Source organism: Rutidosis leptorrhynchoides, chromosome 11, assembly GCF_046630445.1.
Source record: "Rutidosis leptorrhynchoides isolate AG116_Rl617_1_P2 chromosome 11, CSIRO_AGI_Rlap_v1, whole genome shotgun sequence".
NCBI lineage: Eukaryota > Viridiplantae > Streptophyta > Magnoliopsida > Asterales > Asteraceae > Rutidosis > Rutidosis leptorrhynchoides.
In genome coordinates, this window is record NC_092343.1 from 54,731,104 (window position 1) to 54,755,214 (window position 24,111).

The 24,111-nt window shown below is 31.0% G+C and overlaps 1 protein-coding gene across 1 annotated transcript; it reads right to left on the reverse strand.

Moving 5' to 3' along the window:
• Positions 1–314: 314 nt before the first annotated feature.
• LOC139874589 (uncharacterized) lies at positions 315–2,755 on the reverse strand. The gene is made up of 3 exons (XM_071861998.1): positions 2,443–2,755; positions 1,995–2,361; positions 315–435 (listed from the first exon to the last, which is right to left on the reverse strand). The coding sequence occupies exons 1-3, from the start codon at positions 2,753–2,755 to the stop codon at positions 315–317; spliced, it is 801 nt and encodes a 266-aa protein (XP_071718099.1).
• Positions 2,756–24,111: the final 21,356 nt, after the last annotated feature.

Genomic DNA, 24,111 nt, shown 5'->3' on the forward strand with positions numbered 1-24,111 from the left:
CGGTTTCGACCGACCGTCGATCCCGGCGTCGATTTAGGGGGGACGGTCGATTTTGTAGTGGACACCGAGTGCTCTTATAGAACACGTCTTTATTAGTTTGCAAGAAATATGTATGTAATAAAAGTAGAGTGTGCTTTTATATATCTTCAAAGCATCGATATACAAATACATATTGCCATTAATGAACCAAACAAAAGATAAGCATTACATAAATTAGCAAGTAAAAGAAGTTTAAACCATATGAATGCATTTCTCTCAGACATTTCATCAAACACGTTATATGCACTTTCAGGATGACAATTTCTCTTCATTCTTTAAGCACCTGCAATTGATCTAACACCAAAATTGTGAGACAAACCTTCAGTTTTTTGGCCTATAAAGCTCTTGCAGTCAGTCAGAGAAAAAAAGATCACCTCCATTTGCAGCAACTCTATGCTATGAAATAAAAAAGAAATTGCATTAAGAAAACATTCAAAAAGAAAACACTTGAATGACAATTAAACCTCGTATACCAAAATGCAATTTCAATACTAAATATCAACAAAAATAGAACTAAACATTGAAAGAGTGTAACATCAATAGATTAAAGAAAAAAAACATGTGAAAAACCTTCATAGACTTCCGATTTGATCACTTGAACATCCGCCAATCTTTGTGGAGCTGAAAGTGTAACAAAATATGAATCAATAAGCATAATATCAAAACATCCGGATGTACTTTGTTGGATGATTTCAGTGGTATTGAATTTATTTGAGGAAAAATCATTGGATACGAAGGGATTAAAATAAGATGAAGAAAGTAGAGGATTTGAAAGACTGTATAATTTTGAATTCTTGATTGTATAAAAATCAGATTAAGGCTCTGTTCTGTTCCAGAGTTATTTAAGGAAGGAAATGACATGAGATGAAATGGAATGAAGAAATGAGATGAAAGGGAAGGAAGGGGAGGGGGAGTTGAATCCTTTCAATTTGGAAAGAAGCATATAAAGGAAAATTGCATTGATTCATCACTTTACTTTTTTTCCTTTCTCTGTAAACCAAAACTCACGAACACTAAATGTTTAAATTTTCTTTTCACTTCATTTCTTTTCCATCCAAAATCAAACTAGGGAACAAAGCCTAAGATGCGGGGCATCAGAGAGTGCTCCTAAGACCATTCTTAACAGTGAGTGGTGAGTGGCATTTCTCTTGGTGTCACTTGCCCTTTTGTACTTTTTGGATGACTAGGACGTGTTATTTGTTGGAGTAGTGGTGGTGTTACTTTTTGGTGTTACTTTTGAGTGGAATGCTGAAGTGACATTTTATTTTTCTTTTTCATGTTTTATTTATTTGTTTTATATTTTATTATTTATATTTATATGTAAAATAATAATAAGAGATTAATAAATATAATAAATATATATTATATACAAAAAATAAAAATAAATATTACGTAGTAAATATCTTGTTATATCTATCTTTATATCTATATATATATATATATATATATATATATATATATATATATATATATATATATATATATATATATATATATATATATATATATATATATATATATATATATATCCACTCTATCTATTCATCTTACCATCACCACCCTTTTTCTTCCCCAAAAATTCATCCACAAACTTATCAAACTCATCTCACTATAACCACTTGTTACCACTCAACAATTTCTCTACACTGTTAACCCTCCCATCTAATTCACTATTGTCAAATCTAGTGTGTCCATATTCCAAGCAACGACTGCATTTTATTTTAGATTTGAAATTGTCTTTGTCTTCTCCTTAGGACGGCATATAAGCAGTACTCTTCGGTCTACCTTATTGTCGTTTTGTAACCAATGGCGATCGAACGGTTTGTAGGTGTCCTGGATCTATCCATTCAGAAATATGATCTAGCGGATTAATGTCTTCCATGTATGCAAACTTGTACATTTCAGTGTGGAAATACTTCTGAACGTGTGTAGTAACGTCACGTAGTACAAAATACCTTGCTACTGCCATTACATGTCCACACGGTAGACCGGAAAACTGCCATTGTTTACATGTGCAAGTTTTATCTTGTAGATTGACTTTACCGCCTTTTTTCATATCCATTACCTCAAACTTAACTTGTGATATCGGTTTGACAGTCCAAGTAAGAGACTTACGATTTCTTTTACCCAGCTTACGCTCTGCATATGATGTGACAGGTGTTGTTAAACCATCAACAGTGTTTCGATGTTCCCAAAACCATTGTTGAACTGAAGCTCTAAAGAATTCAAGAAGCATTGTGACAGGGAGTTTCCTCGCATGAACTGACAGTGCGTTTATGGACTCTGCACTATTAGTAGTCAGGTAAGCATACCGAACACGATCTGCATGATGTCTAGATCATCTGTTGAGGCCAATAGTAGTGAGTATACGTGTACTATCTGGAATGCGTCGTGATAGTATACCATAGTGGTGATCAAAATCAGATTTTCTATATGCTTTGCACATTTTCCAGTAGTGCCACTCGTAACTTTTAACCCTTTTAGATACACTTTTGAGGTTTCCCAACAAATGTCTAGCACATAGTGCATGAAATACTTCTGAAAATACAATTGATATGCCAGCAGCTATTGCAGGTGCTCTGTCAGATATAATGGTAAGATTATCAATACAACACCCCGAGGTTCTTAGATTACCAAAAAACCATGTCCAATGATCGGTGGTCTCTCCTGCTCCAATACCGTAGGCTGATGGAAGGATTCCATTGTTAGCATCCATAGTGACAGCAATCAAGTTAGTCCCCAAGTAACGACTTTTTAAATGAGCCCCATCGACTATGATTACTGGTCGTGCATAGTTAACAAATAAGCGTGTCTACATAAAAAAGTATTGGAACATTGTTAATGAATACAAGTTAAATTAATAAGTAAATGAAGAGAGCATTAAACATATCGCTGCGCCAATGGACATGTAACTCATAACAAATCTGCCTTCGTGGTCCGTTCGAATGTTGGTTACACTACCTGGGTTAGACAATCTAAGATTATATAGATAATTAGGTAGTATTTGAAATGAATCTTCATGACTACCCCTCAACATCTCAATTGCGTAATATTTGTCTTTCCATGCTTGGTGGTATGATAGACTAATTTTAAATCACGCCGACATATCAGTACTGATATCATTCGGTCGATAGACACGACCTTCTTGTTTCTTCACCTCTTTCAATATATTCCCTAGGACCTTCTTGGTGGCATGCCTATTGTTTCGAAGAATTTGGGTATTTGAGCAGGTGTGTAGATCATTCAACTTTCGTACTTGAAAGTTGTTGCTATCTTGTATACACCTAGCAGTAATTTGCCATGAACAATTTGGTGATATGCATGTAACTGTATACCTTAACTTGTCTAAGTACTTTGGTTTTATCTGGAACCCTTCAGTAACACACTTTGTACGTAATTGCATAAGAAAATCTTCCTTGTTTTCGAAAGTCTGATTCAATTTAACTATATCTGAGGTTTCATATATTGTCATTGATCTAGGTTTCATTTCGCGTTGGGTGTTAGACAGTAACAGTGGCATGTTCCAAACTATATCATCTAGTTGGGTATTATACTTAATTGGCTGGTCATAAGTTGATTTTTGATCGATGTATTCATCATCACTATCAGGAACATCATCCTTATCAACTATGTAGTTAGAAAAAGGGTGTTTTGTTTGTTTGACTGGATTCACATTTTCCATATCATCATGCTCGAATTCGCTTTGATCAGATGTAGGTAAGTCAACGATGTAAGGATCTTCCTTTTCTTCAACTTGTGGTTGTTGTAGGTTTAACATATTGGTGTATTGTATTTGTTGGTTGATTTCATCTGCAGTTTGAGTTTGTAAGTTGAACTGATTTACAGATTGATTTTGTAAGTTGAAATGATTTGTGTATGGATGTGGTTGGTTGTACTGATCAGTGTACGGGTGGTGTAGGTTGAATTGATTGTCAGTTTGGTGTGTTGTAGGTCATACTGATTGATGGATGACTGTTGTAGGTTGAGCTGATTATTGTATGGATGTTGTAGGTTGAACTGATTATTGGATGGATGATGTAGGTTGTACTGATTATTGTAAGGATGTTGTAGGTTAAACTGGTTATTGGTCGAATGTTGTAAGTTTAACTGATTATTGTATTGTTGTTGTAGGTTGAACTGATCAGTAGGATTAGTAAGGTCTCGACCTAAAACATGCATTGAATTCGTAATATCTTCTAGAAACATGTGAACGGGTTGATTTGAGATGGCGAAATTCAAAAAATCATTAAAATCATCTTCATCATCATTAATATCCAAGACACGGTTATCGACAACGTATTTCATAGATATAACTAAATCTTGTAAAGCATCGACCTTTTTTAACACATTTTTTAACAAAATCGTACAATTTAAGGGTTTGTTTGGCGCGATTGGAAGTTTCAAAGGTACTCTAGGACAATTAAGTGGTATATAAACTATATGATTATTGACATGTTCAAAATAACCTCCTGAACAAATATATATCTTTAACTTACTCATCACTAAAAATATAAAGACATAAAAGTATTACTCACCAGTAAGTGATGACCTCAATATGACCTCTGAATAACTTCAACTGCTAATTTGTTGTGAATATGAATTTAGTGTGTTTGAATATTGATCAAGTGTGGTACTACTTATAGAGTACAAAAGAATAAAAGGATCTAATGTTATCCAATTAAAATCATGAAAGATGGATTTCCTATCCGTAGCTAATAAGGATAAGAAATGTTATCTAAATGTGGGACCTAGGTTGCTTGTTTAATCATGAAAAATCAATTGTGGTCGACCACCACATTATAGTGGTCGACTAAAGCACATTTATTGACTGGTCGACCCACAACAGGGTCGAATATAGTGTATTTCATAGGTGGTCGACCACAATTTACATTAGTGGTCTACCAGTCAAAATGGAACCTGTCCAAGTTGTTCAATGTATCCTGTTCAACCTGCTGACTTAGCATACAAATACACACTACACATACATACAACATGTGCAATACTATATACACTTTTCCAAAATACAATACCAACACAAACATTAACCCCTTTTACGTACTTCAATTCGAGATCTAAAGAATGTCCTCCCTATCCTGTGTCGGTATTCCATTGCAACCTTCGCCGTATCTTTCTTAAATGGGTAGGTTAGCTCACAAAATACATGCTCCATGTGTATGCAAATCCATACACCACAGTTACCGTAATATCCTGACTGCTGAGGTGAGTCGATATAAGTAAATGTAGATGGTATCGAGACATGTGGTGGAGGAGTGTAGCTAATTGCCCTCAAGAACTCTGGCAGACACTTACCCAAATCAGAAGCATAATAAGCGCGGTGGTCAATTGATTTATGCTTGACAAAACTATCATAAATTATGACGGTGAAGTCCTTAAGATCAAGCACAATAAGCACCCAGTGATCTGCATCTTCCAAACATGTTGGGAATAGGACCTAACATTTAAAGTTATACAAATAACTATAACGTGAATGTATATGTCTATGTATATGAAAACTGTATATGTATAAATCCGTACAAAGTATACTAACCTTTTGACACTTTGACCAATGTGGGTAAGGGAGTCTCGAACTGTCAGCATAACAAGTGATATCGGGATTGGTGTAATTCGGGTCAAGTGTTACACCCGTTTTAAAAATCCCCATCCACTTAATCATGTCGACCGGCATGATCGCACATCTTTGACGGTCCTTTAGCGACTGAAAATCCATTTGTTCTAAACGGTAGCTCCACCACAACAACATAGATCCCCAACCATTAATATTCTGCAATTAACAAACACTTAGTCAATCTCATCATATACAGTTAAATTTACGATATTAAAAATAAGTTTATAAAACACTTACAAAGTTATCTAGGTACCCGCCTTCAAATTTACCATAGATCTACTCCCAAAACTCGTCAGTGAGGATGTCACACCCCCAAATAGGGCCTGGGGTATTTGTGACTAATTATATCAAATCAGAGTTGTATAAACGAGAACGACTCTACATGAGACGTTTTGTTGAGTTTTGCAGCGGAAGATAAATATGTCTTTAATTGATATGATATGTAATGAAGACTCCAAGCATAGCAAGCAATCATCATCAAAGCAGTAGATATATAGCGGAAGCAATATTTAAGTACCTGAGAATAAACATGCTTAAAAAGTCAACACGAGGTTGAGTGAGTTCATAGGTTTGTCATAAATAATGATTTCAGTAATAGTGTTAGACCACAAGATTTAGTTTGTAAAGTAGATCTCGCAAGATCCAGTCAAGTTGATCTCCCGCAGGATCAAAAAGTTATGTCAGTGCGTGATATTTAGACTAAACGTTGTTTGCCCCGTGACAAGTTATTCTGTCCTTGTCATTTAATTTCATTATCAAGTAATACAAAGACTTAGTCAAATGTATCAGGGACGTTACTCCCGATAGGCCTATCCCCAATAATTAAGAATGCCGCAGCAATTAAAAATATCACTGTAGGGACTTAGTCGGACATAGCCGGGTATAGCATAGTTTTAAAAGTTGGTACTGATATTTAGACTAGACTTTCAAGTTTGCCCCGTAACAAGTTATCGTTTATACTTGTCGGTTGGGGACTTGCTGGTCATAGCCCAACATATCACAGTTTAGTCGTTGGTACTTGTATTTAGACTAGACTTTCAAGTTTGCCCCGTAACAAGTTATCGTTTATACTTGTCGGTTGGGGACTTGCTGGTCATAGCCCAACATATCACAGTTTAATAGTTGATACGTGTAAAACAGTTATAAAAGTTGCGCATGTATTCTCAGCCCAAAAATGTAAAGAGTAAAAGGGATCATATGAAACTCACATTAAATAGCAGTTGAAGTATTCCACGCAAGAAGGAAAGTAAAGCAAGTAAGTGATATGGATATCAACCTTGAGGTATAACATTTGATTAATTGATGTCTAACTTGACATAAAGTATGTTTATTAATATAGCAACTATATTGACAGTGACGTTTTCGAGAAAAGTTCCTATTTCTCAAAAGTTTCTATTTTTGGAAACTTACTATTTATGAAAAACTTCCACTTATAGTAAGCTTCTAGTTTAAGAATGTTCGGGTTATAATTCTTAACAAAGATGTTGTACAATCTCGCCCAAACTTCGTTGCTAACATGCAAGTCACTCGAATGATCTATTGTTACTGAGTGGCCCAGGATCTCTTGACCAGAATCTAAGTCTTGGCATTCGAGATCCACAAGCGTCCCATAATGGTAACAAGGATCACCCTAGGCCACAAGTAGTGGTGATGTTTGTAGTATTTGTACGCTATCTTTAATTATAACCTTCACGTTAGGTGCGTATATACATATATATTCATTAATTCGATTTTAATTATAACTCCTATATATTAATTCATAAAAATACTTTTATAATTTTTAGTAACATATATTACTAATTATAACATGTTATTTATTTTAATTTTAATTACATATAATTTATAACATTATTTACATGTTTCGGTAAAAAAATAATAAACCGAAGTAAATAGTAAAAAGTAAAAAGTAAAAAGTAAAAAATAAAAAGTAAAAAATAAAAAGTAAAAAGTAAGAAAAGAATACTTACTAGTAGTAATTCTTCAAAGAGAGAATGGGAGAAATTTTAGTGTGAGTTTGAATGAGAAATGAGGGGTATTTATACTTGAAAAAATTAGGTAAAAAGAATAAAATAATTAAAAGAAAAAGAAATATTTTAATTTTTAATGGGATTTTAAAATTCAAAAGTATTAAATGTTAGGTCATGGGATAATGCACAAAATAAAATAGTAAAAGTAGTTTTCCATTATAATTTTTAATTAAAAAGTAATTTATTTATTTATTTTATTAAAAAAATCATTTATTTTAAGGAGTTTTTTATATATATTTTTTTTAAATAAACAAATTGATTTACTACTTTTCCAAGAATATTTGTCAATATTTTTTTTATTCATAATAACAATACTGATATTAAAGATATTAATTATTGATATCTTGTTTAAAAAGGATATTAATAATAATAATATTAATATATCAAATTAATGCGTAATTATTTACAAATAATTGTTCGTGAATCGTCGGAAACAGTCGAAATTTAATGAAATCATATAAAGTTTTTTGTTTAAATCAACTCGGAAATTTCCGGGTTGTTACAGTATCCCCCTGTTAATAGAAATTTTGTCCCGAAATTTTAGTTGTTGCCATCCATCGGCATTGTTTGTAAACAGGTGAGGATATTTTCGTTTTATTTGGTTTTCAGGTATACTCGGGGCCTTGTGTGAAATCCAACGGATAGAATATTGTTTTGTTCCGAGCGTTTTAAATCTTATGATTCATAAATTTTACGAAGTGCATTTTATTATTAATGCGGAGGTTATCTAAAGGATTTAACAAGAGTGTCATTGATTAGTTTTTATCAGAAAGAGATAATGACGCTATACAAGCATTTCAATACACATGAAATGTATTATAAATAATAGTGAGCTTATTTAAACCTTGAGCGTTTATGCCACAATATTAGGGTAGTCAAAATAGAGAGGAGTTCGTGAAAATCACAGTCATGAAATTTGATAGAGATCGTCATTGTTTACAACATGGATATTATAATGATGAATATGAGTTGAAAAATAGAGTTTTATCACCTTTGAATAATGTGGATAAAACGATTGGATTATAGGAAGAGTATAAACGAAGCTATCGTAAAAGATTGAAATGAGGAAATTAAATATTTGCCTTAACTTTTGATATGGTTAAAGTTGATTTCCGGAATTCAAGGGATTTAAAGAAATCTTCATAATCTTTATAAGATTTGATTCTCCGGTAATTACGGAAATTAGGATTTTCTTTGATTAAATGCGGTGAATTGCCTCGATTGTTGTGTCTGAAATTTCGCTATAAATTAGCTTCTTCCGTTTCATTATCTTCACCACTTCTATACTTTCTTCCTCAATTCATACTTCTAAAAGATTTGTTAATATGCTCAATCCAGTTCTTATTCTTGACCTTATATTGGTTATGGCCACAATCTTCCTTCTTTTCCAACTCCCACCAGAGGAGTCTGTTTACTTCTATTATGCTCTAGGATTTATTGTGTTTTTAGTTCTCCCGTGTCTTTATATTACTATACGCATTGATATACACGGTTTGTAATTTCAGTGTTGTTATCGGGCTTTATATTTTCCCTTATATGTCAAAGCTTCATGCTTTCGTAAAGTAAGTAATGGTCCAGAATTCATAGGTATGAAGTTTCGAATGATCATAATATACAAAGCAGAAGGAAAGGTAATAGCACGATTTGATTTGTTAAATTACCAGAATATTCGGAAAGATAGGACTATCAAGAAAATATGTTCTTGATATGTTTAGAGATTTAAGTAGAATGTAAGAGTCGTGTAACATGGTAAATGATGATTATAAAGTATATGAATCATCATCTTCCATTAAAAATTTAGCATGACTTACTGTAATATAATCACGTTGGCCTGACGTCATTATATTATACTAACTCATGCTTCAATTCCCAACACTACTTCAAATCATTCATAATTTAAACTTGAATTTTACAGAATATAGAAACTAAATCAGTTTCCTTTATGATGTGATAAAGATATCGCAAGGAGACAATTAATTGCGGTCAAGAATCGTTATGAAGATATCTTCAAAAATATAGAGGATATTTATAACGAAAGATACGGTGATATCTTAGAATTCCTAAGATCCAATGACGAGGAAAATTCTTCTGTTTCCTCTGCATTTAATGCTACCATATCTGAATCATTGGTTATCAATCCGAGATGGTTTCAAGAAATTTTATTTTTAGATGATTAAACGCTGATTGTAATCGTCAACGGATCTAATGGTTAACGAATAGGTGTTATTGATTTTAAAAGTAATGAATGAAAATTTCGGTGGTTTGATATGATAATTCATCATAGAATATGAATGCATACAATTCATGAGAATCAGAATTGAAGAATGTACAATGTAACATATTAATGTGAGATATAAATATTTCTAGGGTATTACCTATGAAAGGACCCGTCCTAATCCATCTGGACGAAGTCACCAACATCTGGTTCCATTGCGATGATCGACTCCAAATAATGTCTTTAAAATGAGCAAATGCACAGCGGAATGTTTCTTTCATACCTGAGAATAAACATGCTTTCAAGAGTCAACCAAAAGGTTGGTGAGTTCATAAGTTTATCCTAAAACAATAAAATTCATCATTTTAATAGACCACAAGATTTCATATTTCCAATTCTCATAAACATACGTCTCATGCATAGAGACAAAAATATCATTCATATGGATTGAACACCTGGTAATCGACATTAACAATATGCATATAAGAATATCCCCATCATTCCGGGATCCTCCTTCGGACATGATATAAATTTCGAAGTACTAAAGCATCCGGTACTTTGGATGGGGCTTGTTGGGCCCGATAGATCTACCTTTAGAGTTCGCGTCAATTAGAGTTTCTGTTCCCTAATTCTTAGATTACCAGACTTAATAAAAAGGGGCATATTCGATTTCGATAATTCAACCATATAATGTAGTTTCAATCACTTGTGTCCATTTCGTAAAACATTTATAAAAAACAGCGCATGCATTCTCAGTCCCAAAAATATATATTGCAAAAGCATTTAAAAAGGGATTAATGAAACTCACGCATATAAATATTGTAAAACAGTTAATAAAGCATTTGCATGTATTCTCAGTCCAAAAATGTAATGAGTAAAAAGGGAGCAAATGAAACTCACCTAATGTATTTTGTAGTAAAAATACATATGACGTTATTGAACAAAAGTAGGGTTGGCCTCGGATTCACGAACCTATATCATTTGTATATTCATTAATGCATATTCTTGTAATCAAACAATTATAACTTTATATATTATGTAATTAATTTGTATATATATTTGAAAAGGATTATTATCTATATAGTTATATATATATATATATATATATATATATATATATATATATATATATATATATATATAATAAAAATACTTAATTTGTTATATAAGAATATTTATATAAAGATTGATATTCTAATTAATTTATACTTATGTGTAATATACTTATAAGTATATTTTCATATATATGGTAATATATAATATTAATAATAGTAAATAAAGGTTGTATTTGATTATGATGATAATATTAATATTAATATTAATGATAACAGTGTTAATAATTTTATTAATGATAGTTTTTATAATGAATCCCATAATAATGATAATAATAATAGTTTTTAATAAAATAATTACTTTAACGGTAATGGTAATGAAAATAGTAATTTTGATAATAATACCTAAAACTTAATAATGATAAATAAAAAATAAATAAAAATAAAAAAAATAAAAAAAAACTTATTACTAGTGGTAATCTTACTAAGAATACTTTTGTTAATAATAATACTAATTCAAAAATGGTACTAATACTTTTATTAATTATTATAGTTTTGTATCATTTTCATATTAACAATATAATAACAATTCTACTCATATCAATGCTAATAATAATAACAATAACACTAATAATGCTTAATGATATTACTTAATAACAAGAATGATAATAATAATAATAATAATAATAATAATAATAATCATAATAATAGTAATAATAATAATAATAATAAAGAAAAACTACCTCATGTAAGTAGACTTCAAAAAGGAAAAGAATGCTATAGACAAGGCTCGATCCCGCGACCTATCATTAACCACACATACACCTAACCAACCCACTGTTGATTACTTCTTTGAATTATATCTTACACTTAATTTATTTAAATCGAACTTCAGTCCAACCAACTTGTGACACAGCCCAGCTAAATTACAAGAACTCGGCCCAATACATTAAATCATTTACGGCCCAACTGCAAATGGCCATGTCTCGGCCCAATACCTTGCCAACAGCCCAGCTCTAAAAAAAATGTACATCTGCCTATGCTAAGGTTCGAACCAGGGACCTCTCGATAAACAAACACCACCCCTAACCATTCCTCCACTTTCTTCTCTTCTATTTTATTACACGAATTATATTTATATATCCCGTATTATTTTCTATTATCCATCTTCAAAATTTCGATCTACCAAAAGGATATCCACTTGCCATCACCAGTCCACATGCTCATTATCAACTTAACTATGTTGTTGGTCTAATAAGCAAAAAGCAGTACACGACCCCTGACTATACTTAAGATTCGAAACAGAAACAAAACAACAACAAAAAAAAAAAATTGGAAGTCATTCTCCACTAGTTAACTCTAATGATAACTAAATCCCTTCTTGAAAATGTCGACTAGATATACCACAAGGACCCTACCTTAGTCATCTAATTGATTTTCTTTTTCCTTGCACATGCAAGTACTCGACAGAACCCAAGAGTGGGTGGACTTCACTTCTTCTTTAATGACATATATTACTTTATAACCCACTAGCCTACTTGAATAATAGATCATGGTTTCTTCCTTTTTTTTTTTTTAAGAATTCATGAAGTTTGATCAGAGAGAAAACGTACAAATTTTTTTTTATGTGATAAATAAAGGCGATTTGTATTGGTGGCAGTGGAGTTCTCGGACCATACAGAAATGTTAAGAAATTCTGTGGTGTTCGAATAAACGAAAAGAAACAGAAATAATTATGAATAGGTGGTGTACGTGTCATGGTTTACGGCTGTAAACTGCAGCCCCAAAAGAGTGTTTGACGAGTTGGGTTATAGGTTGGCAACTGAAGCAGAAAACAACCAAGAAGAAAACAATTTAAAACAGATTAATGGTGTTTGAAAGCTTGAAGGTGGTGGTTTATCCGGGTAGTAGGAAACCGAGAAACAAAGGGGGGTGGTTGGTTTCAAATGAAGGTGATAGCTTTGTGTTTGGTTTGGTTGATGGGCAGCCAAAATAATAGCTGCAGTTGTAAACAGAAATGGAATAACAGCGTTGCAACTTTTTCATTGGATTTCATGGAGGTTTTTAGCAGTTGCAGCAGTTTAAGGGGAGTGGAACTATATGTTTTAGTAACTTGTATTAGATAGTAGAAATAAGGAAATGGTGGTGAGACTTATGATTGTGTTTAGTGTTCAAAGATGGTTCACGGTTCATCACAAAAAGAAAGGAGAGAGTGAAGTGGGTTTGTGAGGTTTATTGTGATGGTGGTTTAAGAGTGAAAATAAATTGAAGGGTTTCTTTTCTAGCATCATAAGTAATGAATTGAGTTATATGTCGATAGGAAATTCATACAGAGAAGAAAAAAAATTAAAAAGAGGATAGAGACTTCAAACTACTTTTGGATTATGTTAAAGTCTCCTTTTCCTGGTTCGTACGATAATTAGATTTGTAGAATCAATTTAACACAGTTAGATAGGGATATATAACAACATTGGACCCTTTTTCTGATTCTTTATAGATATATATATAATCAATATTTGTAATTAATAAATGTAAATAAAAAATAGAAAATAATAACAATAATGATAACTATTAATAATAATATTAATAATGATATTTATATATATATATATATATATATATATATATATATATACATATATATATATATATATATATATATATATATATATATATATATATATATATATTTAATATCTAATAATAATAGTAATATTAGTAATTATTAAAATGATGATAATAATGATTTTTAATAATAAAGGTAATAGTACTATATAATATTACTACAAGTAATAATCTAGATATAACATGTTATATATATATATATATATATATATATATATATATATATATATATATATATATATATATATATATATATATATATATATATCATATATATATATATATATATATATATATTAATTCCATATTTATATTTATATATTTTATATCAGAAATAATAATATTAATATTACAGATATAATAATGAAGATGATAATAAAAATATATAACAATTGTGTTTAAACTTGTAATTAGATTAATATATTACTATTATATATTATTATATATTATAATATATATGGATATATTCATTTTAATAGTAACTTAATCATTCTATGTATTACTTTAAATATTCAAATTACTCCAAATGATTAAGTTGTATTTATCAATCTCGAATTATTATATATTATTATTTATTATTTACATATATATACACACATATCTATTTACAACAATTGTTCGTGAATCGTCGAAAGTCGAAGGGTAAATGAACTCACGTAAACAAATTCCAAAATTTTGAGACTCAACTTTACAGACTTTGGTTATTGTGTCGGAATTATAATAAGATTAAGTTTAAATTTGGTCGGAAATTCCCGGGTCATCACAGTACCTACCCGTTAAAGAAATTTCGTCCCGAAATTTGAGTGAGGTCGTCATGGCTAACAATAAATATGTTTTCCTGACGAATATGAGCTGATAAATAGAGTTTTATCATTATTGAATAATACAGATAAAATAATTCGATTATTCGAAGAGTACGAATGATGCTATCACAAAAGAGTGAAATGAATAAATGAAGTTTCGTTTTAACTTTTGACGTTGCCTTGGTTGAATTCCGGAATTCAAGGGATTTAAAAGAAAATCTTGAAGATCTATAAGATCTGATTCTTCAGGATTTATGGAAATTAAGATCTCTTTAATTAAATACGGTGATCTGCCCCGATTACTACGTCTGATATTCCCTTTATAAATTTACCTTTTCCGTTCTATTTGTTTTCACTACTTCTATACTCAATTCCCAAATTTAAAAGATTTATGAAAATGCTTAACCCTGTTCTGATACTTGTTCTTATTCTAACTATCGCATTGATCGTTCTTCTTTTCCAACTTCCACCAGAGGAGCCTGCTTTCTTCTACTTTGCCCTCGGGATTATAATGTTTTTAATTCTCTCGTGTCTTTATGTTGCGATAATCATTGATATACACGGTTTGTAATTTGTGTGTTGTTATCGGGCTTTATATTCTTCCTTATATTTCAAAGCTCTATGCTTTTGTTTTCTCTTTCTGACTTCAAGTCAAGCGAATAATGGTCCAGAATTTGTAGATATAGAGTTTCGAATGATTATAATGTTCAAAGCAGGAAGGAACGTGATAGCATGATTTGATTTTCAAATTTATCAACAACACGGAAGATAGAACCATCAAAAATACATTTTTTTTTCAGGAGTTAAGTACAATGAAAGAGTTATGTGACATGACACATGATGATGTTATGATCTGTGAATCATCACGTCCCATTAGAAACTCAGCATGACTTACTGTAATATAATCACGTTGATCAAGTGTCATTATATTATACTAACTCATGCATCAGTCCCCAATATTACTTCAATAACATTCATATTTTAAGCTCTAAAGTTTACCGAATATAGGAACTAATAGTTTCTATATGATGTAACACTGATAGCATGAAGAGATTAATGATTTCATATAAGAATAATTATAAAAATATCTCCAGAAATATGGAGGATATTTATAAAGAAAGATACGATAATATCTCAGAATATCTAAGATCAGAGGATGATAGAAACTATTATCTGCAAGGGTTTAAAGTAAGGAGCAAGATATTCATTAAAGACTTTAGCAGACATTGAATCATTTGGATTCTTTGAAGTCAAACTTATTCTTTGTGATTTGTCCACGGCTTTCTTCATAGTTTCGCATAATCTGTTTTTCGGTACTAAATTTTCTATTGAATGTTTCCAATATAATGATATACAGGAAGCACGAAGAGGTATATAATTTCGAACAAGAATATTTATAAAAATATTCTCAGAAATATCGAAGATATTGATGATGATATTTTGGAATTTCTAAGTTCGATGGTTGATGGAGAAAGATTTTTTCCACAAGATTTTAACATGACTTCAGAGCAAGATATTCTCTAAAGATTTCAACAGAGCCAGAATTATCTGGATTCTTTGAATATAGGGTTTGATCCTTGTATTTGTCCTTGGTCTCCTTCATGGGTAGATCAATCTGTTTTTTTTTTTTTCAATACCCAATTTTCTATCGGGCGTTCCTAACACTCCTTTCTTTATCATCAAACTTTTGGTCGTTTAGACCATCTACCATTTTTCTGTTTCCTCTGCATTTAATGCTATGATATCTGAATCATCGGTTATTAATCCGAGGTGGTTTCAGGAAAATTTTGTTTTTAGATGATTAAACGCTGATGGTAATATGGTAGAATATGAAAGGTTCCCTGGTAACAATAAAAGAGCACGCGTATATATCAACGTTATAATAAGGTAGTTTCATACGAAAAGTTAAAGTTGTCTTGCTGGAGCTGTGACAAAACTGGCTATCTCGAACAGCAGATGCAAAGTTATTTTCGGTAATCATAACGCTAAAGGAATTAGCACAGCTACGTGTTAAACGTTTACTCAGGTTCCGAGTGTTTTCAGGTGCATAACTATATGCATCAATCTTTTCTCTCGTAAATGAAGTGCGGTTGGTTCATCCTCTCGATTGAGGTGTTTTCAAGAATCATGAAAGGTTTGAACGCAGAATGTAATCGTGAATATACAAATTATGTTTAAGATGAAATCAAGTGGCAGACTTGAAGAATTGTTTAGTTTCATATGTTATAATCAATATTTTAATTCATTTTAATTTTTCAGTGTTGGTAGTCCACAGTTGATATTCCACAGTAACAGTCCAGTAATTCATATATAATTTAATATATAATATTCGAATTGATTAATAAATATCGTGACCCGTGTACATGTCTCAGACTCGATCACAACTCAAAGTATATATATTATTTGAGAATCAACCTCAACCCTGTATAGAGAACTCGATCATTACTGCATATAGAGTGTCTATGGTGATTCCAAATAATATATATAGATGCGTCGATATGATATGTCAAAACCTTGTATACGTGTCCCGATATTTAAAGTGCGTAAAATAAATAACAGAAATTAAATGACGATAAATAAAGTGCGTAAAGTAAATAACAAAAATTAAATGACGATAAATAAAATTGCGAGAAAGTAAATTGCGATAAATAAACTGCGATAAATAAATTGCGATAATTAAATGGTAATATGGAATTAACAGTTAGCTAGGAACAGTTAGCTAGGATTTTGTTAGCGTGGATTCTTAATAAAATTTCATATTGTTAATTAATCTGTTTCTAATCAATTTTAATTGTGTCCATTATTTCTTCATTATGCCACTTGTTGGATTCTGACAGGTCAAAATCCGAATATGTAATTGGATGAATATGGTTATTCTGTGGTGAACGGATTTGTATATCGGTGGATGTAAGTAGGATAGTATATGACTGTTGAAACAGATTCGAAGAACGTACAATGTAACTTATTAATGTGAAATTTAAATAGTCCTCGGGTATTACCTACCCGTTAAAATATTTTCACCATTAACAGTTTGTACAAGAGAATTTTTAATTACAATCTTTATGAAAACATATATACATATATATTTTCTTCAGATGTATTCATAGATTCAATGAGTTAATATGATATTAAACTCATTTGTTTTTCGGTTGGAACAAGAATAAATAATCTCTAAAACTTTAGAGATTACATATTCGCCATGTCGAACGAAGATAAATGAGGTAGAACGATACGTAGAACGAAGATCATACTCAAGGTACATATGATGATATTGAAGCATGGATTGTTGATGGTACTGGTGCAGTTATTGCTTGTACTGTTGGTGCCGGTGATGTTGCTGAAGCTGGTACATTTTGAACAATATTCTTCGGCTTGATTATTCGAGCGCGTAGTTCGTTGATTTATTACTCTAGGATGATTGTCGGTAACGAGCGGATAAATAAGGTTCAGAATTGTGGATAGAATATAATCTTGTCGAGTTACCCTGAAAATGAGACTAAAAATGGTGTCTCGAACAGGTTCGCCGGTAAACACTTCAGGTTCATTGTCAAGAGGTGAATTCGGTTGATGGAAGGGATTGCCTTCTGCGCGTTTTCATTAATTAAGCCAACTACGAACCCATCAGATGATTTGATAATAGCTAATTGGTTGATTCATGCCAATGACACTGTTTTCAGAGCTTAGGTGAACATCTATTTCGGAATAGCTGTCGGAATAACTATCGGAATAGCTATCAGAATCTGAGGGACTCGAACTGGTTGCAGGATTCATCTCGTACGATCAGATGAAAGATTTTTTTTCTATAAGAAATGGATTATAGGATGTAGATTAGTACCCTGCAATACATAATTTACATATGCATATATAATACTAAAATCCCATAAATTACTGAAGAATCTACGAAAGTTGTCAGGCAAAGTTACAGTAACAGATACGCTAAGATATGAAGTAGCAGATACGCTAGGATATGAATTTTTTCTATACACTATTCATGCAGTCAATGTAGTAAAACGTGTTTAGACTAAGAATGATAAGCAAGTGATTCTCTAAGAATGATAAGCAGGTAATTTTTGACACAAAATGATAAGCAAAACTTTTGACATGCAGACACGGTCAAAGTCCAGACTCACTAATGCATCCTAACGACTCATCAGTTAGACACACTAATGCAGACATGGTTCGCTAAGACCACCGCTCTGATACCAACTGAAAGGACCCGTCCTAATCCATCTGGACGAAGTCACCAACATCTGGTTCCATTGCGATGATCGACTCCAAATAATGTCTTTAAAATGAGCAAATGCACAGCGGAATGTTTCTTTCATACCTGAGAATAAACATGCTTTCAAGAGTCAACCAAAAGGTTGGTGAGTTCATAAGTTTATCATAAAACAATAAAATTCATCATTTTAATAGACCACAAGATTTCATATTTCCAATTCTCATAAACATACGTCCCATGCATAGAGACAAAAATATCATTCATATGGATTGAACACCTGGTAATCGACATTAACAATATGCATATAAGAATATCCCCATCATTCCGGGATCCTCCTTCGGACATGATATAAATTTCGAAGTACTAAAGCATCCGGTACTTTGGATGGGGCTTGTTGGGCCCGATAGATCTACCTTTAGAGTTCGCGTCAATTAGAGTTTCTGTTCCCTAATTCTTAGATTACCAGACTTAATAAAAAGGGGCATATTCGATTTCGATAATTCAACCATATAATATAGTTTCAATCACTTATGTCCATTTCGTAAAACATTTATAAAAAACAGCGCATGCATTCTCAGTCCCAAAAATATATATTGCAAAAGCATTTAAAAAGGGATTAATGAAACTCACGCATATAAATATTGTAAAACAGTTAATAAAGCATTTGCATGTATTCTCAGCCCAAAAATGTAATGAGTAAAAAGGGAGCAAATGAAACTCACCTAATGTATTTTGTAGTAAAAATACATATGACGTTATTGAACAAAAGTAGGGTTGGCCTCGGATTCACGAACCTATATCATTTGTATATTCATTAATGCATATTCTTGTAATCAAACAATTATAACTTTATATATTATGTAATTAATTTGTATATATATTTGAAAAGGATTATTATCTATATAGTTATATATATATATATATATATATATATATATATATATATATATATATATATATATATATATATAATAAAAATACTTAATTTGTTATATAAGAATATTTATATAAAGATTGATATTCTAATTAATTTATACTTATGTGTAATATACTTATAAGTATATTTTCATATATATGGTAATATATAATATTAATAATAGTAAATAAAGGTTGTATTTGATTATGATGATAATATTAATATTAATATTAATGATAACAGTGTTAATAATTTTATTAATGATAGTTTTTATAATGAATCCCATAATAATGATAATAATAATAGTTTTTAATAAAATAAATACTTTAACGGTAATGGTAATGAAAATAGTAATTTTGATAATAATACCTAAAACTTAATAATGATAAATAAAAAATAAAAAAAAATAAAAAAACAAAAAAAAAAACTTATTACTAGTGGTAATCTTACTAAGAATACTTTTGTTAATAATAATACTAATTCAAAAATGGTACTAATACTTTTATTAATTATTATAGTTTTGTATCATTTTCATATTAACAATATAATAACAATTCTACTCATATCAATGCTAATAATAATAACAATAACACTAATAATGCTTAATGATATTACTTAATAACAAGAATGATAATAATAATAATAATAATAATAATCATAATAATAGTAATAATAATAATAATAAAGAAAAACTACCTCATGTAAGTAGACTTCAAAAAGGAAAAGAATGCTATAGACAAGGCTCGATCCCACGACCTATCGTTGACCACACATACACCTAACCAACCCACTGTTGATTACTTCTTTGAATTATATCTTACACTTAATTTATTTAAATCGAACTTCAGTCCAACCAACTTGTGACACAGCCCAGCTAAATTACAAGAACTCGGCCCAATACATTAAATCATTTACGGCCCAACTGCAAATGGCCATGTCTCGGCCCAATACCTTGCCAACAGCCCAGCTCTAAAAAAAATGTACATCTGCCTATGCTAAGGTTCGAACCAGGGACCTCTCGATAAACAAACACCACCCCTAACTATTCCTCCACTTTCCTCTCTTCTATTTTATTACACGAATTATATTTATATATCCCGTATTATTTTCTATTATCCATCTTCAAAATTTCGATCTACCAAAAGGATATCCACTTGCCATCACCAGTACACATGCTCATTATCAACTTAACTATGTTGTTGGTCTAATAAGCAAAAAGCAGTACACGACCCCTGACTATACATAAGATTCGAAACAGAAACAAAACAACAACAAAAAAAAATTTGGAAGTCATTCTCCACTAGTTAACTCTAATGATAACTAAATCCCCTCTTGAAAATGTCGACTAGATATACCACAAGGACCCTACCTTAGTCATCTAATTGATTTTCTTTTTCCTTGCACATGCAAGTACTCGACAGAACCCAAGAGTGGGTGGACTTCACTTCTTCTTTAATGACATATATTACTTTATAACCCACTAGCCTACTTGAATAATAGATCATGGTTTCTTCCTTTTTTTTTAAGAATTCATGAAGTTTGATCAGAGAGAAAACGTACAAATTTTTTTTTATGTGATAAATAAAGGCGATTTGTATTGGTGGCAGTGGAGTTCTCGGACCATACAGAAATGTTAAGAAATTCTGTGGTGTTCGAATAAACGAAAAGAAACAGAAATAATTATGAATAGGTGGTGTACGTGTCATGGTTTACGGCTGTAAACTGCAGCCCCAAAAGAGTGTTTGACGAGTTGGGTTATAGGTTGGCAACTGAAGCAGAAAACAACCAAGAAGAAAACAATTTAAAACAGATTAATGGTGTTTGAAAGCTTGAAGGTGGTGGTTTATCCGGGTAGTAGGAAACCGAGAAACAAAGGGGGGTGGTTGGTTTCAAATGAAGGTGATAGCTTTGTGTTTGGTTTGGTTGATGGGCAGCCAAAATAATAGCTGCAGTTGTAAACAGAAATGGAATAACAGCGTTGCAACTTTTTCATTGGATTTCATGGAGGTTTTTAGCAGTTGCAGCAGTTTAAGGGGAGTGGAACTATATGTTTTAGTAACTTGTATTAGATAGTAGAAATAAGGAAATGGTGGTGAGACTTATGATTGTGTTTAGTGTTCAAAGATGGTTCACGGTTCATCACAAAAAGAAAGGAGAGAGTGAAGTGGGTTTGTGAGGTTTATTGTGATGGTGGTTTAAGAGTGAAAATAAATTGAAGGGTTTCTTTTCTAGCATCATAAGTAATGAATTGAGTTATATGTCGATAGGAAATTCATACAGAGAAGAAAAAAAATTAAAAAGAGGATAGAGACTTCAAACTACTTTTGGATTATGTTAAAGTCTCCTTTTCCTGGTTCGTACGATAATTAGATTTGTAGAATCAATTTAACACAGTTAGATAGGGATATATAACAACATTGGACCCTTTTTCTGATTCTTTATAGATATATATATAATCAATATTTGTAATTAATAAATGTAAATAAAAAATAGAAAATAATAACAATAATGATAACTATTAATAATAATATTAATAATGATATTTATATATATATATATATATATATATATATATATATATATATATATATATATATATTTTAATATCTAATAATAATAGTAATATTAGTAATTATTAAAATGATGATAATAATGATTTTTAATAATAAAGGTAATAGTACTACAAGTAATAATCTAGATATAACAAGTTATATATATATATATATATATATATATATATATATATATATATATATATATATATATATATATATATATTAATTCCATATTTATATTTATATATTTTATATCAGAAATAATAATATTAATATTACAGATATAATAATGAAGATGATAATAAAAATATATAACAATTGTGTTTAAACTTGTAATTAGATTAATATATTACTATTATATATTATTATATATTATAATATATATGGATATATTCATTTTAATAGTAACTTAATCATTCTATGTATTACTTTAAATATTCAAATTACTCCAAATGATTAAGTTGTATTTATCAATCTCGAATTATTATATATTATTATTTATTATTTACATATATATATACACACATATCTATTTACAACAATTGTTCGTGAATCGTCGAAAGTCGAAGGGTAAATGAACTCACGTAAACAAATTCCAAAATTTTGAGACTCAACTTTACAGACTTTGGTTATTGTGTCAGAATTATAATAAGATTAAGTTTAAATTTGGTCGGAAATTCCCGGGTCATCACAACCTACCCGTTAAAATATTTTCACAATTAACAGTTTGTACAAAAGAGTTTTAATTACAGTCTTTATGAAAATATACATACATATATATTTTCCTTCAGATGTAATCATGGATTTAATGAGTTAGTATAATATTAACTTATTTGATTTACGGTTGAAACGAGAATGAATAATCTCCAAAACCTTAAAGATTTTATAATTGTCGCGAAATATTTCGCTAATGAAGTTATGAATCAGTACATTCATCGTTACACTTGATTTATTATGAAATGGAGTTTATTGTGTTGAAGCAGTGATTAACAATTGTTAAGTCATTAACGAAGGGTGTACATCATAGCATATTAGTGATATGAATTTACCAAGTAGTACATACTAGTTGAGATTCACACTTAATTGCTTAGTACGACAAGATTTATTATTGTTCCAAATCATATATATATATATATATATATATATATATATATATATATATATAAGGTATACATATATAATCCTTCACGAGGAATGAGTCAATGCATCTTAACTCATTATTACTAATATTCCTTGGTATCTATGGGCGTATGATGTTGATGTTTGAGGCACTGAGTGTGATGTTGAGGCGTGGGATGCGGATGTTGTTGTTGATGAAGCTGATGCTGTTGGTGGTGATGCTGATGTTGCTTATGATGCTTACGGTGTTGGTGATGTTGGTGGATGGTACTGGTGGTGATGGTTATGCTGCTGATGCTTGTAGAATTCGCACCATATTATCCAGAGCCACCACTCGAGCGCGAAGAATGTTGACTTCTTCTACTATTCCGGGATGATTGGCGGTTGGAACAAGGGGGTGAATAAGATCTAGAATCTTCGATATTATATATTCGTGATGGGATACCCTGGAAAGAAGAGAGAAAATGGTGTTTTGGACTGGTTCGCCGGTAAGCGCTTCAGGTTCTTCGCCAAGGGGTGAATTCGGTTGGTGGAAGGGATCACCTTCTTCTTGCCTCCATTGATTGAGTCGGCTATGAACCCATCCCCAATTCATCCAAAAAAGATGATGGCTGATTGGTTCATTTGTTCTGGTTACGCTGCCATTAGAGCTCGAGGAGTTCGAGAAATTCATATTATGTGTTTGGAATAGGGTTTGATATGAAATGGGTATTGAATACTGAATGATATATTCGTCTCCTTGAATACGTATTTATAGTAAAAAGATTTCCGTAATTTACGGAGAAAATTTAGGAAAAGTGGTAGACAAGGTCTATTGGGATAGATATGATAAGATATGATTTGTCTATACTCCAATAATGGCAGTATGACGTGTCGAGATTATAAAATGATAAGTATGTAATCTAATAATCT